The sequence below is a fragment of the Panicum virgatum genome, chromosome 9K (genome assembly GCF_016808335.1).
Source record: "Panicum virgatum strain AP13 chromosome 9K, P.virgatum_v5, whole genome shotgun sequence".
Classification (NCBI taxonomy): Eukaryota; Viridiplantae; Streptophyta; class Magnoliopsida; order Poales; family Poaceae; genus Panicum; species Panicum virgatum.
The window spans coordinates 24,349,342-24,369,252 of NC_053144.1; the positions used below are offsets into that span (position 1 = coordinate 24,349,342).

General features: G+C 45.5%; 1 protein-coding gene and 1 long non-coding RNA gene across 12 annotated transcripts; both read left to right on the forward strand.

Annotated features, from left to right (window-relative positions):
- The first annotated feature begins 2,596 nt into the window (after positions 1 to 2,596).
- Positions 2,597 to 4,978, forward strand: LOC120650899. Of its 6 annotated transcripts, XR_005665845.1 has the most exons (5): positions 2,599 to 2,715; positions 2,982 to 3,062; positions 3,164 to 3,438; positions 3,539 to 4,089; positions 4,483 to 4,978. It is a non-coding gene; the product is annotated as an uncharacterized LOC120650899 (long non-coding RNA). The 6 variants fall into 6 exon arrangements; XR_005665843.1 differs by having other exon boundaries at positions 2,597 to 2,715; positions 2,982 to 3,438; XR_005665847.1 differs by lacking the exon at positions 2,982 to 3,062 and having other exon boundaries at positions 2,608 to 2,715; positions 3,351 to 3,438.
- An 8,844-nt stretch (positions 4,979 to 13,822) lies between these two features.
- LOC120650901 lies at positions 13,823 to 17,036 on the forward strand. 6 transcript variants are annotated; one of them, XR_005665851.1, is made up of 5 exons: positions 13,829 to 15,196; positions 15,557 to 15,650; positions 15,728 to 15,786; positions 16,049 to 16,114; positions 16,803 to 17,034. XR_005665851.1 is itself a non-coding variant. In XM_039928207.1 (3 exons), the coding sequence occupies exons 1-2, from the start codon at positions 14,434 to 14,436 to the stop codon at positions 15,157 to 15,159; spliced, it is 645 nt and encodes a 214-aa protein (XP_039784141.1). In that variant the 5' UTR covers positions 13,829 to 14,433; the 3' UTR covers positions 15,160 to 15,196; positions 16,049 to 16,796. The 6 variants fall into 6 exon arrangements, 1 of the variants encoding a protein (XP_039784141.1); XR_005665850.1 differs by having other exon boundaries at positions 13,831 to 15,196; positions 15,304 to 15,650; XR_005665849.1 differs by having other exon boundaries at positions 13,832 to 15,650.
- Positions 17,037 to 19,911: the final 2,875 nt, after the last annotated feature.

Here is a 19,911-nt window from a genome sequence, read left to right on the forward strand (position 1 = left end):
TGCCACTGCAATTAGTTGTTTATGTTTTAAGTTAAGAGCTTAACTCTGTGTGTTGTAGCCTTTACCATTAATTTGCAGTTGTAGCCGGGAGTCTATGAAATCTTTGAACTTTTCCTTAATATTTTCGGAGCTTTTCATGTCACTAGAATACTAAAAAACACACATTAATATAATGATAAGAATTAAGAACTAAGAAATACATCAGGGTCTGCTGCTAAAAAGCTCAGCACGGCGATCACAGGTTTCCCAAATGTCGCATTGTTTGTCTAGACATACGTGACAAAAGACGACAACCTAATAGCAGTGCTCTTCCAACATTTCAAAAAGATGTGACAACACGGCAACCACACCAGCTCACCTTCAAAGCATTCTCTCTGGCGAGGACGACGGACCTGTCATTCTACAGCGAAGGTCTGTGGCGTGTAGTGGGGAAGGCGGCATCTAGGCGCGATCGACCGAGCGGCAGTAATGCAGTGCTGTGAGTCTGCATGCACAGAGATGCATCGAGTAGTGAAATTATGACGATTAGGCCGGTGCCCTGCAGTGTTCCGGGCGATGGGATATGTCGGGGCAGTGCAATAATCACGAGTGAGCGCTGTAGAGTGTGCAAGTGCTGAAGTCATGAGCAGTGAGACGTCGTGTCGTTGTTTAAAGTGGGAGGAGTGAGCGGTGTTGAGCGTGCGAGGGTACAAATCAAGAGCAACAAGAGGTCGTGTCCGTGTTTAAAGTGGTACGAGTGAGCGCTGTGGAGCGTGCGAATACTATAGGCTTTTCATGTTCATTTACACTCCACACTCCGGTTATCAGACCTTTGTGCGCCTATAAATACTCACCAGTTTGTGAACTCCCAGCACCACTCAAACACCAAAGCTTATTGTATACCCAATGTCTGGAGGGGGGTCTAGCGGGAAGAATTACTATGGTTTTGGGAAAGGAAAAGGGGGAAGAAAGGGAGACCCCATAATATGGGAGGGGCCTCTTGGACCTGATTCCTTTCCGGAACCAGTGTTTGAGTTTCCGCCACAGCACAAGAGTGAATTTACCAATGAAACTCCTCTTCGACAATACGATAACCGTAGAGAACCGTGGCCAAAATGCAGACATGGTGAGGACTGCTTAGTGCAGATGTGCACCGACGGGATGGATGGCGGTCGGCGTTTCTTTAAATGTCCACACGCATGGGTAATACTTGGTTGTTTCATTTCTTTATCTTCAAGGAGACACCTTACCTGGAATTTGTTTTGCAGTCTTCCGATGCTCCAGAAAACTGTGGTTTTACTAGGTGGGTAGATCCTGCACCAATTGATTCTGTTCAGGAGTTCATCGAGTACCTCCAGATAAAGATCTTTGATCTGGAATGTAAGGTGAACCATTATGAGGAAGTGAGCGAGGCTAACAAAGACGACGAAGTTGATGATACCAGCAATGCAGCCGGTTCACAGGATGAACCATGCACTATTTCTTACTGCAACTGCCCTTGTCACAAGAAGAAGGGCCATGCGCCTCCGGCACCACCGCCTGCACCACCTGCAATGGGTGGATACTGCGGAGAAGGCTCAACACAGTTTGCTACGTGGGGGTACGGCTACTAGGACTACCCTAGTGCTAGTGACATGCTGCATCATTGTGTTTATTCTGTTTTTTTTAAATTACCTAAGGCATGTTAGGTTAGTCCGGAATCTGTTTACCGTAGTTTGCAACGGGTTCTGACATGCCACTGCATGTGTGATGTGTGTTTCATTATCATTGTATTATGATGTAAAATTTGGTGGTTCACATTATTACTTCTCATCACCCCTATCTTTTTTCTGAATTTTTAGTCTCAAATGACAAAGGGAATGGCGGCGAATGGTGGCCAGGGTTTAAGCAATAACGGAAGCAGCAGCAATTAGTGGATTCATGTTGAGTTCCTCGTGTCAAAAAAAAAGAAATGGTTAAGGATAAAATCAACTAAGAAATTATTACTTCGAACTTCTAAGCTCTATTGGTAGAAGTAACTAATAAGTACAAATAAATGATAATCGAAATCGTCCGAATTGCTTCGAGATCTCGTTTTTAGTTTCTAATCATTATAGGTTTGTGAAATCTGCATCTACCAGACATCCGCGCTGACAAAAAAGTTTATAGTTCGAAATCACATGAAAAGTAGTTTCTCTAGTGTCATCCTTTAGAGGCCGCATCGCCCACCAAAATTGACATCCGACACCTTCCGTAAATTTCATGATAATTCGAACTCGATTTCCAAATCCTTCTGCAAATATATCACAATAAATCTTCGGACGCTGGAGGAATTTTATGAAATTCAATAGGCTTTGGTGGCCACACAGGACCCTGTCGCCCCCCCAACGGGCGACAGGCCCCCCTTTTTTTTCTCCAGGGACTTCGTTGCAAATTTGAAGAAAAAAAATTACATTTGAGCCCTGTCGCCCCCCCATAGGGCGACCGGGGTATATTTTTGAAATTTTCCAAAACCGACATATATTTTTGAAATTTTAATTTTTTTTAAATATAAAAAAGAAAAAACCGCCACCTCAAGGCTCCAGGAATCGATCTAGAGCCTGGCGCACGGAGGGACTCGCGACTTGCGCGAGGCGGCCGGGCAGCGAAAGCAGAGGCGTCCGGGCAGTGCGAGCCTGGCGGTGGCGGCGGCGGCGGCAACCTGGCGGATTAGGCTCTCCGGCAGCGGCTCTCCACTCCGGTAGCTACCTTCTCACCGTAAGTTTCTCGTCGCTCCTCTTCTTTCTCTCATGTTCTAGGGTTCTTGGCTCGTAGCCTAGCTTCTTGATTTGGTAGGGTCCCATTCATGATTCGTATGCTAGGGTTCGTGGATCCAATTTTTCTTTGGGTTATCTACGGTAGACGGCGTTTGGGCGGGATTCGCCGCCTTCCGCGAGCTCTGCTATGCCGTTGTTCTCATTTTCCTAGCCGGTCTTTGAGTTGCTGTGGTCCTAAGCCTGTCCTACTGCTTCTGCTGTCAGCAGCACACATTCTTTGGAGCTCTGACTCCAACTTGTGAGGCCTCTCCTTGGCGTTGGTCTGCTGGAGCTGCCGTTCTAGCTAGAGTATGAACTTGTTGCCTCTGACATTCCATTAGATATTCAGATCTCCTTTTCTCACTTTTTAGGCTTCAGAAATTGTGCTATAAACATTCTCATCCTTGCAGAAATAGATTCTACTCTTAGTATGGAGTAGCAGCAGCGCACTAGCTAGCTTACCATGAGGTTAACTACACTACTAGTAGCTTGGTTGTTTTCACTCTTTATTAATGCTTTCTTCCATTAGTTCTTTGTGGGTAAATACCGAGTGATTGTTGGTTTGTAACTTTGTGTCGTGTCTGATGATCTTCGAAGCCGGTGGAAATAAAAAGTTGAAATACCCCTGCACTGCATGGGGTGTTGTTGGTTAGCACTAGCAATCTAAATCTGCTGAATGCTGCAAGTAAGTTTTGATCTTGCTGTCCAAATTAATGAGTTCTGATCTTCTTTGTTGTGTGTTGTTTTTTTTTCAAATTGTGTACAGTTTTCTTGTTCTTACTTAGGCCATCTTGCTGAGAGAAAGTACAATTGCATCACCCTTGATTCAATGGAAGATGAGGCACCCCTAAGTCTGCTACAAGAATTGGAAGATGATATTTAGCAACAAGATGATGATGTTGTGCACTAAGTAACTCAAGAGAAGAAGAAACTGAAGATGCAGATGTAAGTGAGGTGCAAAGATACTTGAGAGAAAGAAACTCAAACTGACAAAGTTGTGACTGAAAAGAAGATAAGACTGTCTGCAATAGCAAAAAGGAGACAGGAAAACAAGATAGGAAGAGTAGTAAGAGTTCAAGAGTTAGTGCTTGATGGAGAGGTACATTGAGATGAAGAGTAAACAATCTGAGGATGAAACCACACCACGCAGTTGACTAGAGAGAAGGAATGTTCACAAGCTGCAAATTACTCCATCAAGAAGTATGTGTCTATGTTGAGCACAATGGATGTTACCAAGCAAGAGAAGGTTAAGACTTATTCAGTTCTTAAGATGCTAGAAAATAGAGAAATCTTTTTGTATGCATGAGAAGATGACTTGGTGTCTGCATCACCAAAGGTTAGTTCTCATCCTTGTCAAACTTCTGCTGGTAGCATTCTGTAAGGCCTAACATTATATTTTTTTCAGTTCCAGTTGCTTCATTATCTACTAATCCTTTTCTCTAAAGCCAAAAACATGTAGGTTTGGTTTCTGAACATATGGTTAACATATCTTGTGACCTACTTGTTTGTTTTATATCGTTTTTCTTGCATTCTAGCTCCTGTTGGTATTATACCTTTTCTGAATGTATGATAACTGAAGATCATTGTACTGCATAACCCTCTACTCTTCAGCAGAATGATTTACTAAAAAGCTTAGTTCTATCATGCTTAATAGCTATCTATTTTCAAGAAAACCTTGCAGTGCGCTTTGCTTGAATGTATGATAATTGAAGATGATTTATTTCTGTAGGCAAAATAGGGTGCATTTTTGGATGAATACGTACTTCATTTCTGGATGATATGGATGCGTAATCATGCAAATGTATTTATTTAGGAGCTTGTCCCTTTGAATTTGGCGAGCAAAGAAGCAGTTACAGTGGCGACAGTGTTTCTATACTACACCAAGTGCATGAAGAATGAATTATTTATGTATTGTCTTTTGGTTGTGGCAAGATCGAGAACACGTTATGATAAATTTTGTTAAATTAGATGTAATATGTGCTTTTGCTGAACGGGACCAGGAGAAGCTCAATGGCTCTCTTTTGGACGTGCGCACTAGTGTCTTTAGCTTCCTAGAAGAAAATACAATATTAACTTAATTATGAGATGAGTACTTGTAACTTATAAATAAGAGCTATCGGTTTAAACTGTATTTTTGCACGTTGAAAAGTCTTATGTAGTGGTATAAGAACTTGTATCTTATTTATGAGAACTGTCAATTTAAACTTGAATGTTGCCTGATTTTAGTTCTGTGTATATATGCATGTTCCTGGTCTAAGTGTAATCCAATGTTCTAGCCCTAAAAGGCTAAATCCTCTAATAGCACGCTATATCCCGCTATAGCCACTAAATTAAATGCTATTTAGCCAGCTAAATTACTATATAATTGATTTTGGTTTATTGTTAGTTTAGTATTTGTTGAGAAATTGGTGCCTCTAACTTACACCGACTTCCAAGAAGTGGTACCAAAGTAGTGTGATGTATTTATTCCGTGAACTCTATATCCACACTATATAGACCTTCACCTAGACACCAATATGAGAGACCAACTCTATCTGGGGACTCTAATCTTTTCACCATAACTTAGTACAACACAAGATTCTTACATTCTTTATGCGGCCACCCTACCATAACACTACTACTTTACATAACAATCGTACCATCTTCTACTTGAGACCATAGCAAGATGGGAGGGGGGAGCATCCCTATTAATAGGACTCAATGACTCATATGGTTTTTCTATATGCCCATCTTCTACACACTTCCTACAAATATCTAACTACAGAATTTTCTCATGTGTATCTAATCATACAAATATCTAGTTTCTAAAGTATTGCATATTTTACCATGAAGCATGGCAACCATGATTCATGCATACTCTTTAATCTTCTAAAAGCTTCTTACAAATATGCATTGCTATTTTTAACAATATTGAACTCCATCATTTACAAAACTTAGTATTTCATTAGTAATGAGGTAATAAAACTCTAGATGTATTTCAGTACATGATGTAATGAACTTTGTGACATGTATCTGTTCTATTTGATGTTTTGAACATATAAATTCTAAACTTAATTACTCAATTTGCAAAACCACTAAATAAAGTTAGGGGAAGATATATCCCGCTATAGCCTTCTCTTAACATCTGGAAAACTAACCGCTAAACATCTTAGTCTTAAATCCATGCCTGCCGAACAAGTGCAAAGGAATTAAACCTGCTGGGATTAAACCGGGACCAGGATCAAATGGCACCGCACGGAACTATATATGTACAAAAAGTCCGAGGCCTGACACGAGGCACGATTTTTTTGGCCCGGCCCAAGCACGACACGGCAGATGTTCATCGTGCCTGGCCCGGCCCAGCCCGGTACTTCGTGCCGAGCATGGGCCACAACCATGGCACATCGGGCGGCACGGCCCAGCCCGGCCCAAATTTTAGAGTATGACCCGAAATGGCCCGTTACATCTACACACCACTTCGGCCCATACAAGAATAATCCCGGCCTGCTTAGCACCTCCTCTCCCCACGGTCACACAAGATCTCAAACCTTATCCGTTGGTCCTGTATATCACACGCGTACGGCGTCCTCCGGCTCCCTCATCCCACCCAAGCCTCGGCAGCTTGGAGGAGATGGAGATGGCGCTTCGGCCACAACAGCGCGCAGGCCGAGGCGGCGGCCCGGAGGCCCCGGCGACCGGCGGTGGCGAACAAGAGGCCACGGCGAGCAGGAGGCCGCGACGGCTCGAGAGGTCACAGCGGCGCGAGGGAGGCCGCGGCTGCCGTGCGCGCGAGGGCCGGGGCGGCCGGCGAGCGGCGCTGGTATCACGGCTGTCGGTGCGCGCGAGGGCTGCAGCAGCGCTCTGGAGGTCGCGGTGGCGCGCGCAGCGACAGCAGGCGTGGCGAGCGGTGCGAGCAGATAGGGCAGTAGACGCGGAGGTGCCAGCAGGCGTGACGAGCAGCAGGTGCGGAAGTCTCCCTCGACTGCGGCGCACGGGCTTCGGCCGGCACGGGCACGGGCACGACAAAATCCCGTGCCGGACCGGCCCGGCACAGCCCGAAACAGGCTCGTGGGCTCGTGCTTGGGCCGAGAACGTGGCACGCCGGGCGGCACGGCCCAACCCATTAGCCTATTCGTGCTGGGCCTGGCCTGATCTATTCATGCCCGGGCCAGTCAAGGCCCAAGCCGGGCGGCCCAAATGGCCATCTATAGACGGAACCACTTAAACCATGCCTGGAACCATTCCTGCTCCGGAACCACTCCTTGGCTGTCGAACGAGGCCTAAAGGGAAGCAAATCGATCGCGCCCAGCACATGCGCCCACGGCGGCATGTCGCCTAACATGTAGGGTAGGCCACGTTGCAGGCAGCGAGCGCCTTGCGGGTGGTGGTGCTATTGAGGTAGCTGCTGTCCGCCGGGTCTCGCACGTACATGCACAAGCACCCCTTCCGCTCCTCCTCGCGCAGGCTGGAGCAGCGGCACGAGCCCGAGGGCGCCAACCGCCGTTGAATGCGGGCCCACACGCCAATGCTCCGCCGCCACCAGCAGCGGCGCCGCCGGGATCGATATTGGCCTTGTTTCCTGTAATAGGGAGTACTAGGAAATTTTGACCGTTAATTACAGTGTTAAATAAAATCAATTTATAAAACTAACTCCAGAACCCTGCGCTAGAAACCCTGAAGAATCTAATGAGGCTTTTGAACACGTGATTAGAGGATGATACTGTAGCATCACTATAGCCATTCATCCTTGATTATGTTATATTATGTAGCTAATCATCTTTGATTATGATTACTGTAGCATCACTGTAGCCAATCTTCTTTGCACTTCCAATTATCCTGGTCTTCATATTTGGTTACCGATGCATATATTCTTGATTATGTTATCCCTAAATGATTCAGATGTGTCATGACCCAGGGGTAAGCTGGCATCGGCTGGTAATTGGGTTGTTATGCTATGGGCCGCATGATGGCGGTTGTATCTGGCTTGGCCCACTATTGAGTTCGGACGGGTTGCGTTGGGCCAGTGTGCTGCGGATGAGTATAAATGATTCAGATGTGTCATGACCCAGGGGTAAGCTGGCATCGGCTGGTAATTGGGTTGTTATGCTATGGGCCGCATGATGGCGGTTGTATCTGGGCTTGGCCCATTATTGAGTTCGGACGGGTTGCGTTGGGCCAGTGTGCTGCGGATGAGTATAAATCCGAGCAGTCTTGTACCTTGAACGGTTATGCAATTGAGTAACTGAATCCCGAATCCCTTTTGTTCTCCCAGTTCTAGCCTGATCCCCGTTCTTCTTCCTCTGTTTCCCCCCTGAACTCCATCCCCGTCACCCGTGTTCGTGACAAATTGGTATCCAAAGCCCGTTTTCCCTTAGAATTTTTTTCTCCCACCACACTGAATCGGCAGCCTGGCTCCTCCGCGCAAGCCGACGACGATTCAGAAGCAAATGGCGGCTTCGTTGGAAGATTTGGCGACGAAGTTCCAGAGTTTCGAGGCGATGCTGCAGAAAACGCTGGACAAGGTCTCGGACTTCGATTCCTGGAAGACCATGGCGGATGCGTCGCTGCACGAGCTGCTAACGAAGACCGACGACACCGCGTTGCGGCTTCACCGCCTCGAGGTTGCGCCACCGCCACAACCTCCGCGGGCGTTCCGCACCCAGTTCCCTCTTCCACCAGGCGGAGGTGTGTCGCTCGACCTCGACATGGCTCCACCAGGGGTGGCGTGCCCATCTGCGTCTACCTCGGAGCAACCCAGTGGGCACCGCCAAGATCATGGCCACCGGAATGCTGGCGGTGGGATTTTGGGATCCCATCCGCCACACCCGGTCACAGGTATGTTTCCACAGCCCTCCTCCCACCCAATTGAATCTCACATGAACCAGAACTATTCTGCTCCTCGCACTGGTCCTCTTCCCAAATTTGAGGTCCCACGATTCGATGGAGAGAACCCTAGATTATGGAAGGATAGGTGTGAGATGTACTTTGAGGTGTATGGAGTTAGCGATGCTCTCAAACCACATTTCGCGGCCCTGAATTTCTCGGGCGCTGCCGCGAGCTGGCTATAGACCTTGGAGTTGCGAGGTCGCGTGCAGTCTTGGGAGGCACTTTGTGATGCCTTTTGCCAGCGCTTTGATAAGGATCAGTATCAGTTGCACATGAGGCAACTTGATACCCTTAGGAAAATTGGGTCGGTGCAGGAGTATTATGAGTGTTTCGAGCAGTTATCACATCACATTCTCTTGTACAACACTTCCTATGATGATGTTTATTTTGTTACCCGATTCATGAATGGGTTGAAGGAAGAAATACGTGCTCCTATTGCTTTACATCGCCCCAAGAACGTTGATACTGCTAGTGCCCTCGCTTTGTTCAGGAGGAGGAATTGGAAAAGAGTAAACGTAAGGGTTGTATCGTGGTGATTATCGTGATCCAGCCAAGGCCATCATTAAGCCCACGGCAATTGATAAAGGCAAGAATCTAGCAGCTCATCTTAAGAAGGAAGAGCCCTGGAAAGGGGATAAAGCTGACAAGGAAGACAAATTGGCAGCTCTGAGAACTCATCGCAGGAAATTGGGTTTCTGTTTCAAATGTGGTGAACAGTGGTCTCATGGACACAGATGTCCCCAGCATATTCCTCTGCATGTGTTGGAAGAAGTCTTGGATGCATTGGAGCCCACTGATAGTGACTCTAAAAAAACGCGGCCGGAGAGGGTGAAATGGTCCCCACCGTATTTCATTAAAAGGAAGCAACAACGGCTTCTCCGGCCGTGGAAAAACCTTCCGAACCCTGGCCCATGCCACAAGGGCCATGCCTTGCGGCGAGCACAGCGAGAGGGATTTTTTTATCCACAGGTGGAAATTCGCCCCAGCTGGGATTCGAACTCACGACCTGTGGGGAGCGACGCTACTGAGCCAGGCTAACCAACTGGCCGCCCGACCTTTCGGACTAATAGTGATTCTGATACTCCTCAAGACACAATGGGTGACTCTGAAGGACCAGTATTGGCAATTGATTCGAAGGCTGATAGTACCACACAGAAGAGAAGAACTATGAAGCTATTGGGCAAAATTGGCAAGGAACAAATTCTGATTCTGGTGGACTTTGGCAGTGTAGGCACTTTTGTCAGTACTACTTTGGTACAGAAACTGGATCTGGCTACCACCACATGTCCTAACTCCAGCTACAAATCAGCCAGTGGAGGTACTATGCTGTGTAACTCAATGGTACTACAAATCAGTTGTCATGGTTTGTCTGGGGCCACACCTTTGTTTCTGACGCCAAAGTCCTAGATCTTCATTATTATGACATGATTATTGGTGAAGATTGGCTTGAGGCATGTAGCCCAATGTGAATCTATTGGGGCAACAAGCAAATGAAATTCACTTACAAAGGACAGAGAATTTCCCTGCAAGGCATAGTTGATGATGTCACAACATGTCCCGCTATCTCAGCTCCAAAACTCAGAGGACTACTAAAGCATGGTGCTGTGGTTTATTGCTTATAGTTAGTCCCTACATCATCTGACCACCCACCAACCAATGATCTTAGTGTTTGTTCCATTGAGACCAACTCAGAAGCCAGCTGCCCTACAGCCATCCAGAACTTGATTGATGAATATTCTGAGCTATTTGCTGAGCCTTCTAGTTTACCACCAAGAAGAGATGCTGGTCATCAGATTCCCTTGCTGCCTGGATCTCACCTAGTCAATGTCAGACCCTATAGGTATTCCCTGCTCAGAAATCTGAAATTGAAAAACAAGTCAAGGAAATGTTACAAAATGGCATCATTAGAACCAGCTCCAGCCCTTTTGCATCACCTGTATTATTGGTCAAGAAAAAAGATGGTACTTGGCGATTTTGTGTGGACTACAGGCATTTGAATGCCATCACGGTCAAGAATAACACCCCTTGCCAATTGTGGATGAACTTCTGGATGAGCTAGCAGGAGCCACATGGTTCACAAAGTTGGTTTTCATATCAGGATATCATCAGATCTGTGTAGCTCAAGGTGATGAATACAAAACAGCATTCAAAACACATCATGGATTATATGAGTTCTTAGTAATGCCCTTTGGTCTGACAAATGCTCCAGCATCTTTTCAAGGCATGATGAACACTATCTTTGCCTCCCTGTTAAGAAAGTATGTCTTAGTATTTATGGACGATATTTTGATCTATAGTAATACACTAGAAGATCATGTACAACATCTCAGCCAGGTGTTCCAGATCATAAAGCAGCACCACTTCTTGATCAAAAAGTCCAAATGCTCATTTGCTCAGAGGGATATTGAGTATCTTGGTCATGTGATCTCAGGCAAAGGGGTTGCAACTGAACTATCAAAGATAGTTGCTGCTCAACAGTGGCCAACACCATCCAACATAAAGCAACTAAGAGGTTTTTTAGGGCTCACGGGTTACTACAGAAAGTTCATAAAGAACTATAGCATGCTCAGCCGACCCCTCACACTATTGCTGAAGAAAGAAACACCCTTTGTGTGGACTTCTAGTACTAAAACAGCCTTTCAAATGCTAAAGAAGGCACTGACTGAAGCACCTATCCTTGCACTACCAAACTTTGGCAAGAGCTTTGTGTTGGAAACAGATGCAAGTGACTCTGGTTTTGGAGCTGTACTAATGCAGGATGGCCATCCTGTGGCTTACTTGAGCAAGACATTAAGTGGAAAAAATCAAGGGCTATCCACCTATGAAAAAGAATGCATGGCCATTCTAATGGAAGTTGACAAGTGGAGATGCCACCTGCAGCATAATCTGTTTGTCATCAGAACAGACCATAAGAGCTTGTTGTTCCTATCAGAACAGAAAGCTACTACTAAGCTGCAACAGAAAGCTGTCCTAAAGCTGATGGACTTATCATACACAATTGCATATAAAAAGGGCATCAACAATGCTGCTGCTGATGCTCTATCCAGATGTCCTGCTCCCTGAGTGATGCTGTGTATGCTATCTCTGAATATGTCCCCACATGGCTAGAAAGATTGGCTGCAGGCTATCCTGATGATGCTACAACCTCGCAGCTGCTACAAGAATGGATCCTGTCAAATGGATCAGTAAAAGATTTCTCTTTGCACAATGGCATTATCAAGTGCAAGGATAGAATCTGGGTTGGTGGAAATGAATTAGCCTAGCAACACATCTTACAGCCCTTGCATACCAGTGGATTAGGGGGTCACTCTGGCATCCATGCAACATATTCTAGGGTCAAACAATTATTTGCCTGGCCCAAACTGAAGTTGACTGTGCAGAACTTTGCCAAGTCTTGCCCTACCTGCCAACAAGCCAAAGTGGAACATATCAAACCACCTGGTCTGCTACAGCCATTGACCATACCAACTCAACCATGGACTGTGGTCAGCTTGGATTTCATTGAAGGTCTACCTCACTCCAATAGATTCAATGCTATCCTGGTGGTAGTTGATAAGTTGACAAAATATGGACACTTTCTGCCACTATCTCATCCTTTTACGGCTCTGCAAGTAGCTCAATTATACCTGGCTAACATCTACAAGCTTCATGGATTGCCAACTATTATAATCTCAGACAGAGATCGTATCTTCACCAGTAATATGTGGCAAGAGCTCTTCAAACTCACAGATACTCAACTAGCCATGAGCTTCGCATATCACCCTCAAATGGATGGTCAAACCGAACGACTAAACCAATGTTTGGAGACCTTCTTGAGATGCTCAGTCAACTCCTGCCCTACGCAATGGAGTAAGTGGTTACCCCTTGCAGAATTCTGGTACAATACATCATATCAGTCTGCCTTGGGTCATTTACCTTTTGAGGTTCTATATGGTCATCCACCACACCACTTTGGCATTACCAACTTGCAAGCTTGCTCTGTTCCTGACTTTGAATCATGGCTTAAGGAGCGAGAATTACTCTCTCGGCTTGTTCAGCAACACCTTCTTCGTGCTCAACACTGTATGAAGAGCCAAGCTGATAAGAACAGAACAGAGCGAGAGTTCCAAGTGGGTGATCTGGTTTACTTGAAGCTCCAACCATATATTCAGACTTCTGTTGCCTCCCGCAGTAACCAGAAGCTATCATTCCGCTTCTTTGGTCCATTTCCAGTGCTGCAGCGCATTGGACAGGTCGCCTATAAGTTGGTGCTACCCCCGGATGCAAAGATTCATCTGGTTGTTCATGTCTCACAGCTGAAGAAGCAAGTTCCCCCACAGCAATTAGTCAGCCAAGATCTCTCAGCCTTATGTACTGATCCATCAGCAGTATTGGTGCCAGAGAAGCTCCTGGACAGCAAACTTGTACAGAAGGGCTCCTCTACAGTCAAGCTCCTTCTGGTACAGTGGTCACTCCTTCCTCCAGAACTAGCAACTTGGGAAGAAGAGTGTGATTTGGCTGGACGTTTTCCATTATCACCAGCTTGGGGACAAGCCGGCTTTCAACGGGGGGGGGGGGGGGGGGGGGGGTCATGACCCAGGGGTAAGCTGGCATCAGCTGGTAATTGGGTTGTTATGCTATGGGCCGCATGATGGCGGTTGTATCTGGGCTTGGCCCATTATTGAGTACGGACGGGTTGCGTTGGGCCAGTGTGCTGCGGATGAGTATAAATCCCAGCAGTCATGTACCATGAACGGTTATGCAATTGAGTAACTGAATCCCGAATCCCTTTTGTTCTCCCTGTTCTAGCCTGATCCCCTTTCTTCTTCCTCTGTTTCCCCCCTGAACTCCATCCCCGTCACCCGTGTTCGTGACAAGATGCTATCTAATATAGAGGACATGTAGTTTTCTTTTGCCTCCTTTTTACTTTGAATTGTTTACTTGTTCGTATCTTTTTTAATAAATATTATCATGACCATTTTGCGCCTTCCTATTTTAAGTTTTATGCATCTTTTGAAATTTATGCTGGATGAAATATAAATTACTAAATTTGGCTTCTATATGAAGATATCAACACCAAAATATTGGCACCTTACCTGACAAACTTTGTAGCTATCTTGATGTTATTGCTTCGATGCAGCATCTCCTACTACCTAAAAAAACGATGTTCTGTTTACCCCTTGGCTGAATCCGCTCCCCCGGTGTGTCTGCCGACTCTGCCCTCGCAAAAAAACCCGGCATCCCCGTCTTCCTCCTTTCCTGCTCCGTCCGCGTCCTATCCCACGACTCGGGACGGTTCCTGCCCGCGCGCCCCTCCTGCTCGGCGCCGCCGCTCCCGCCCCGCGCTCGCCGACGCCATCACGTGGGCCGCCTCTCCTCCGCCGGCCCGCGCGCCCGTCCTGCGCCTCCCCACGCAAGTAGCTGGTCCGCGCCGCCCGCCTCGCCGCCGTCACGCCGCCTCAATCGCAATCCCCTCCGTCCCCTCACGACGCCCTACTCCTCGCCCCGAGCTGGTCCGCGCCGCCGCCATCGCGTCATCCAGCCATCCCCGCCCCGCCCCGCCAAATCGAGGTGCCCCTGGTTGCCGCCGTGAGGGGTCCCTGTCCGCTTGCACAAAGAAGGCGGGTCCCCGTCAGCTTGTCGCCTCCCCGCGCGCCAGCTCGCCGTCGACCTGCCCACCGATCCGCTCGCGCCGCCCTCGCTCTCGCCCTCCCCATCTCGCTCGCCGACACCGCCGCTCCGCCGTCCCGCTTGTGGTTGGCTCATTGGTTCTAGGTTGCAGGCCGTCTGGGATCAGTCACAGCAGAAGGTGGAGGGTTCGACTGGTCTGGCGTCCATGGCTACGGACCAGGTTCCTCACGCTCGTGATTTATCTTTTGCTTCAGTGGTGCCTGAGGACGTTGCCCACCCTGTGTTCGATGAAATGTCTCCTCTAGATGTAGTCTGGGATAAGAAAGTGCAGCATGGGTTCGATTCAGATGGCTTGTTGCAGCAGTTAGCTCTGTGGACTGGCGAGCAGGTCTCGTTGATGGTTTCAGTCATGTTCGAGGAAATGCATCAAGGTGGAGAGGACTTGATTGGCAAGGAAAAGAAGCCAACTGCAGAGTTCAGTCATATCAGTGCTGCTTCCCTTCCCGTAGAGCTATACGTTGATCTGGGGTGCTTGAGGTATCACAGTGACGTGGTACAGTATGAGGATTTGTCTTCTCACCTCGACACACACCATAGCCAGCAATCAGCTTACTTGGTTGATGAAGATAGCAAGTCAATTAACCAGTCATCCATCAGCAACATGCTCAGTCAGGAGAAATGCTCTTATTTCATTTTGGATTCTGGCATCAATGAGATGGATTTGATGCTTGTTGGAATAGCTCTTGAGGAGGCCAATGCAGCAGCTTATGCTGAGCCAGCCATGTTCAGATATGAGATGGAAAGAGAGCATGATGCAGGCAAGCTGTTTTGTGAAATGGCCAACGAGATTGTGTGGGGTGACATTCCATCTGACATTGAGACATGAAAACTTATTGCAGCTTGTCATGGGTGCGAAGGACCTGAAGGATGAGAAGATAAAGCTATGTCTTCGGCTTATTGATGATGAGGTACTTAATACTGTTGACAGGCCACCATTATTTGATAAAGCATGGCATAGTTTCTGCTGCTTAGACGTTTGATAAGTTGTATTGTATTGCATCTTGATACAATATAGGCCCAATGAAGTACCATAGCAGTACGGCACTCCACCATTCCACATAGAGCTTTGATGAAATTTCTTTCGCCCATGCTATGTGAAATACATGTTGTTCTTGGATATACCGACATTGACACCAATGCCCAGTACCATAACAAACATGCTGTTGTTAGAGATCATACCAGTGTCTGTTGCAGTTGTATGGGCCCAACAACATAACCGCTTTGGCTTACTGCAATCAGTACTCTGCTTTTGCTCACTGTGCCATCAGTATTGGTGCTGCCTAGCCGTCGCGCACAAGTAACAAGCCCTCCTCACAAGTCACCACCATCGTGCCCTCTGCAATGCCCGAGCATGCCATCATGGTTTGTAGTCCCTCATCACCTTGCTTCTGGGCTCATAGTGCTGCTACTGCCTGCTGATAGTTAATCTGCTGTGTTAGGGAAGGGAGAGGGGAGACCAATAGGAATCAAGTAATGGAGAGCTGATGTTGTCTTCTAGGTAATAAATCTAATCATTTTCCTTTCTGTTGACCTCCACTTTGCCCTGACTTAAGTTTGAGTTATGTTACATTACATTAGAAAAAACCTTGAGCAATAATATGCATACAAATGCCAACTTCTGACATTACATTATGATAGCATGTGTGTTTTCCTTTTCCTTTTTCTTTTTTCTTTTGCGATAATCATGAAAGCCTATGTTGTTTTACCTTCACTCCTTATGTGGATCAATATCTTGACTAGATTCTGACTTTCTGAGACAGGTCAGTAAAAAGGAAGCATGTGATGGGTGGACAGATTTCATCACAGAATAGTACAGGCAACTGGAGGTGAGGTTTGATCAAAGGCTATGTTGATTTCTACCCATTCTTATCAGCTTGTGTCTCCAGCTTGTTTTCATTCGCACTCTTAGCCTTTAGACCTGATTATGCATTCATTTTTTTCTATTTCTTAAATCTTTTCTCCACTGCAAAGTTTTGTTCTGGTTCCGTTAGAGCAACATGTTATTTTGCCTCCCTTATCGACGATACTCCTGGTGATGGGAAATCTGATTGATTCCCTTGATTGATATCATTTGGATTTTTTTTTCTTTACCGGTATGTTTGTACTTTTGGGTTGAGAATATACGGTGTACCATTCACCTTTCATTTATTTTCAATTATGACATGATGTTTTGCCACTGGTTTAAAATGTGAATGAAAACCGATAGAAAAGCATCCGAAAGATTAAGGTGAAAATGGAAGAAATATAAATAAAAAGAATTAAACTTGAATAAATTTAGGGGAAATTCATATTTATTTATTTTTAGTTAGTTTTTCTTATATTTCATTTCTAGATTTAGTACTTTTCTTTAGTCATTCAAAAATCTAACAGCTTCGATCCTTTTCCTCGCTCGACTCTATGTTTGTTTTTCAATGCTTAGATTTGGCCATCATAAGCACGAGCTTAGGCAACGGGATTCAGTAGAGAATCATCAACTATGAGTGAGCTATTCGTGCACTAACAATATGGTTGCAGGTGTGCGATCAAGCTGTGCGATCTGGGCTAATGGATCGCTCCGAGCTACTGAAGATGTCAAGAAGCTCATCGAGGCTGAAGGGGGTGAAACATGGAAGGAGTATGAAATTTTTAAGTACAAGAGATAAAATGCTGATAATGCATTTGAACTTCTTATTAAAATGTTTTTTCTCTACAAATGACAAAGAGTGCCCATTTAATATATTTGCTACATGCTATTTGTTCCTTGTCTTATATGTTCACCGTACATGTTTTGAGTATTTATTGATGTCATCATGATCTAAACCCATAGCAACGCACGGGCATTCAACTAGTTATTACTTTATTAGTGGTATGCCATCACGGCAAAAGGAATATAATTAAGATAATTTTAGACATGCTGATATTTCCTTCGTTGTTGTTGTTGTTGATTTCTACAATAAATTTGAAGGTGGTGCTGACGTGCCATGTGATCACTTGGTTTGAAAGAGGCCATGACTAATGGATTACTGATTTTGAATTGTTGAAGCAGACTACGGATTATTACTGATTTTGTATGGTTGAAGCATTTGGGTTAGCAGTAAGCAGGCCATGACATATGCATGACTTGCTGATGAAGCCCTCTAACCAGTTGTTGTTTTGCGCCTTCTAGTCCTGTAGCTCCACGCACTACCACAAAATCTAATTATTAACCGAGGCGTTTTAAAATTGTCTTGGAAGCGGGCAGGCCGGCGGCCTGCCTCACTTAATGGTGGTCGGGCCGCCGTTCGGGGAACCACCTTGGTTAATAGTTTAACCGAGACAAACAATTTAAGAAAATCACCTTGGTTAATCCTACATTAACCAAGCTGGTTGTGTTTTACAGACCCGTCTTAGTTAAAATTTAACTGTGCAACCGGCCTCGGTTAATGTAGGATTAACCCAGGCAGTTTTGTTAGAATGACCGCCTCGGTTAAGTTAACCTATATAACAGCCCAGCCACCCCTCTTCTTCCCCGCGGCTCCTCCATTTTTGTGTATTTTGAGCTCAAAACACGCAAATTGGCCATTTTAGAGGGGTGAGGGTTTTGCCCTTGGATTTGGTGAAGGAGAGCACCGCACGAGCTTGATTTCTTACCTCTACTACTCTTCTCTTCTCTTCTTTTCATTATTTTGGTGCTTTTGGTTTAGATCTAGATTTAGATCTAAATGGAGAAGAGAGAAAACTAGATCCGGATCTTGTAGATCTGCTTATCTCACTTGAGTTTTCTCGCTGTGTGTGAGGTCTCGTTCATGAATAGGGCAGAGTGGATGTACAAGATACCGAGGGTTGGCAATGATCTGACTTTCCTACATAATGTGACAAAATTTATTGCCGCTGCGAAAAAGTATCATATGCGTCTGTTTCGGGAGTGCACCATTTGTCTGTGTAATAGATGCCAGAACAATCTTCTCCACGAAGATGGCATGGTAAAATCTTACTTGATCCGCCATGGTTTTGTCGAGAATTACACTGTCTGGAAGTCATGTGAACGAAACTCTTTGACACCCTCGTCGGTAAATGGAAGAGGACAACAGCTCTCATCATTGACAACAGCAACAGCGGGCGGCGATAATGAGAATCGCGATTACATCAATATTGACGAGCTTCTCCAAGACATGGCAGTAAATGATGGTGATGAAGAAGGTGATGAGCAGGGTGATTTGTTGGGGTCCGAAGATGCAGAGATTTTTGAAAACCTTGCTAACCGTATGGAGCAAGATGATGTTCTGTTTGGGAATCTGAAGTGGCTGGAGAATTTTAAAGAGATGAAGCAGGCGGCAATTGATCCGTTGTATAAGGACTATCCGAAGCATTGGACGGCATTGTGTTTTAACCTCCAATTGCTGATGTTGAAGTCTCGTCATAGGTGGTCCGACACTAGCTTCAATGACCTTTTACGTATACTTGCCAACAGATACCCAGAGGGTAACATGGTGCCCGCTAATACCTATCAAGCGAAGAAGATGATCCGACCAGTGTCGATGAAGCTTAAAAAGTTCAATGCGTGCAGTAACCACTGTATTCTGTATCGGGACAAGTATAAGAATTTGCAGAGCTGTCCGCACTGCGGTGCGAGTTGATACAAGAGGAATCCAGGGAAATAGCTATATCCTTGCCGCACACCAATTCGGGTAAGTTAAAACAATACTTGCAATTGTTGTCGGGTTCACCATTTTTCACGATTCAAGATTTGAGATCCGTATTGTTTCAGTTGTGCAGCTTGGGCATCACGGGCCACTGGATTGTATTTGTAATCTATCCTTAAGATGGAAAGACTGTTATATTCAACTCCTTGCGCAATACGGAATACAAGGATTTTGAATACTGTCTGCGATAGTAAGTAATGACACATTATTTTATTATGCACCTAAAATATATATCAAATTTGTTGTTGACACTAGTGGTTGGCATATAGCGCTTACAAAAAATACGTGGAAGACCCCGATTGCTATGATTGGAGATCTTAGAGCAAGAAGAGGAAGCATGGCAAAAAATTGCGCCTGAGGCGAGAATTTTCGGTATGTATAAATAATCGTATGTGCTACTACATCGTGCATGCAATCTATGTGTCCTAATGACTATGTCTTATATGAATACAGTACGCGAAGCAACATGAAGGCTCACTCTTGTGTGGATACTATACTTGTGAGTACCTCATATCTTGCGGAAGTTACCATCAAAGCTGGCGGCAGCTCAAAAAATCTATAGGATGGTGGCGAAGGTCAAGGGTGGACATCACTCAAATAGTATCTGACATTTGTAAGTTTGCCACCAATGAATGCTGTCATATTGAGGAAAAATTCTTCAATGCCGAGAGCGAGCTAGCGATGGATGACAAGCTCGTGAAGCTACGCAATTGGAGAACCAACCTCAACATGAACGACTACAAGTTGCCGGACCTCTTAGAGTAGGTGCTTACTAAACATTTGATGTGATTTTGTGAACTCAGTGTGTGATGACATGCATGCATGAATGTAATTAATATTCACTCACTGTGTGACATGAATGGATGTAATATACGTGTTTATCCTTCGTACACGTGTTTTCTAGTTTGGGTGTACTTTCGAATTCGTTTTCAGATTCAAATTCGAAATCAAATAAGCTTTTT

Coding starts and splice junctions, on each gene's coding strand:
- LOC120650901 (XM_039928207.1), top strand. CDS start 14,434: ATGGCTACGGACCAGGTTCCTCACGCTCGTGATTTATCTTTTGCTTCA. Junction 15,047..15,127: donor GGAAAGAGAGCATGATGCAG/GCAAGCTGTTTT, acceptor AACTTATTGCAG/CTTGTCATGGGTGCGAAGGA.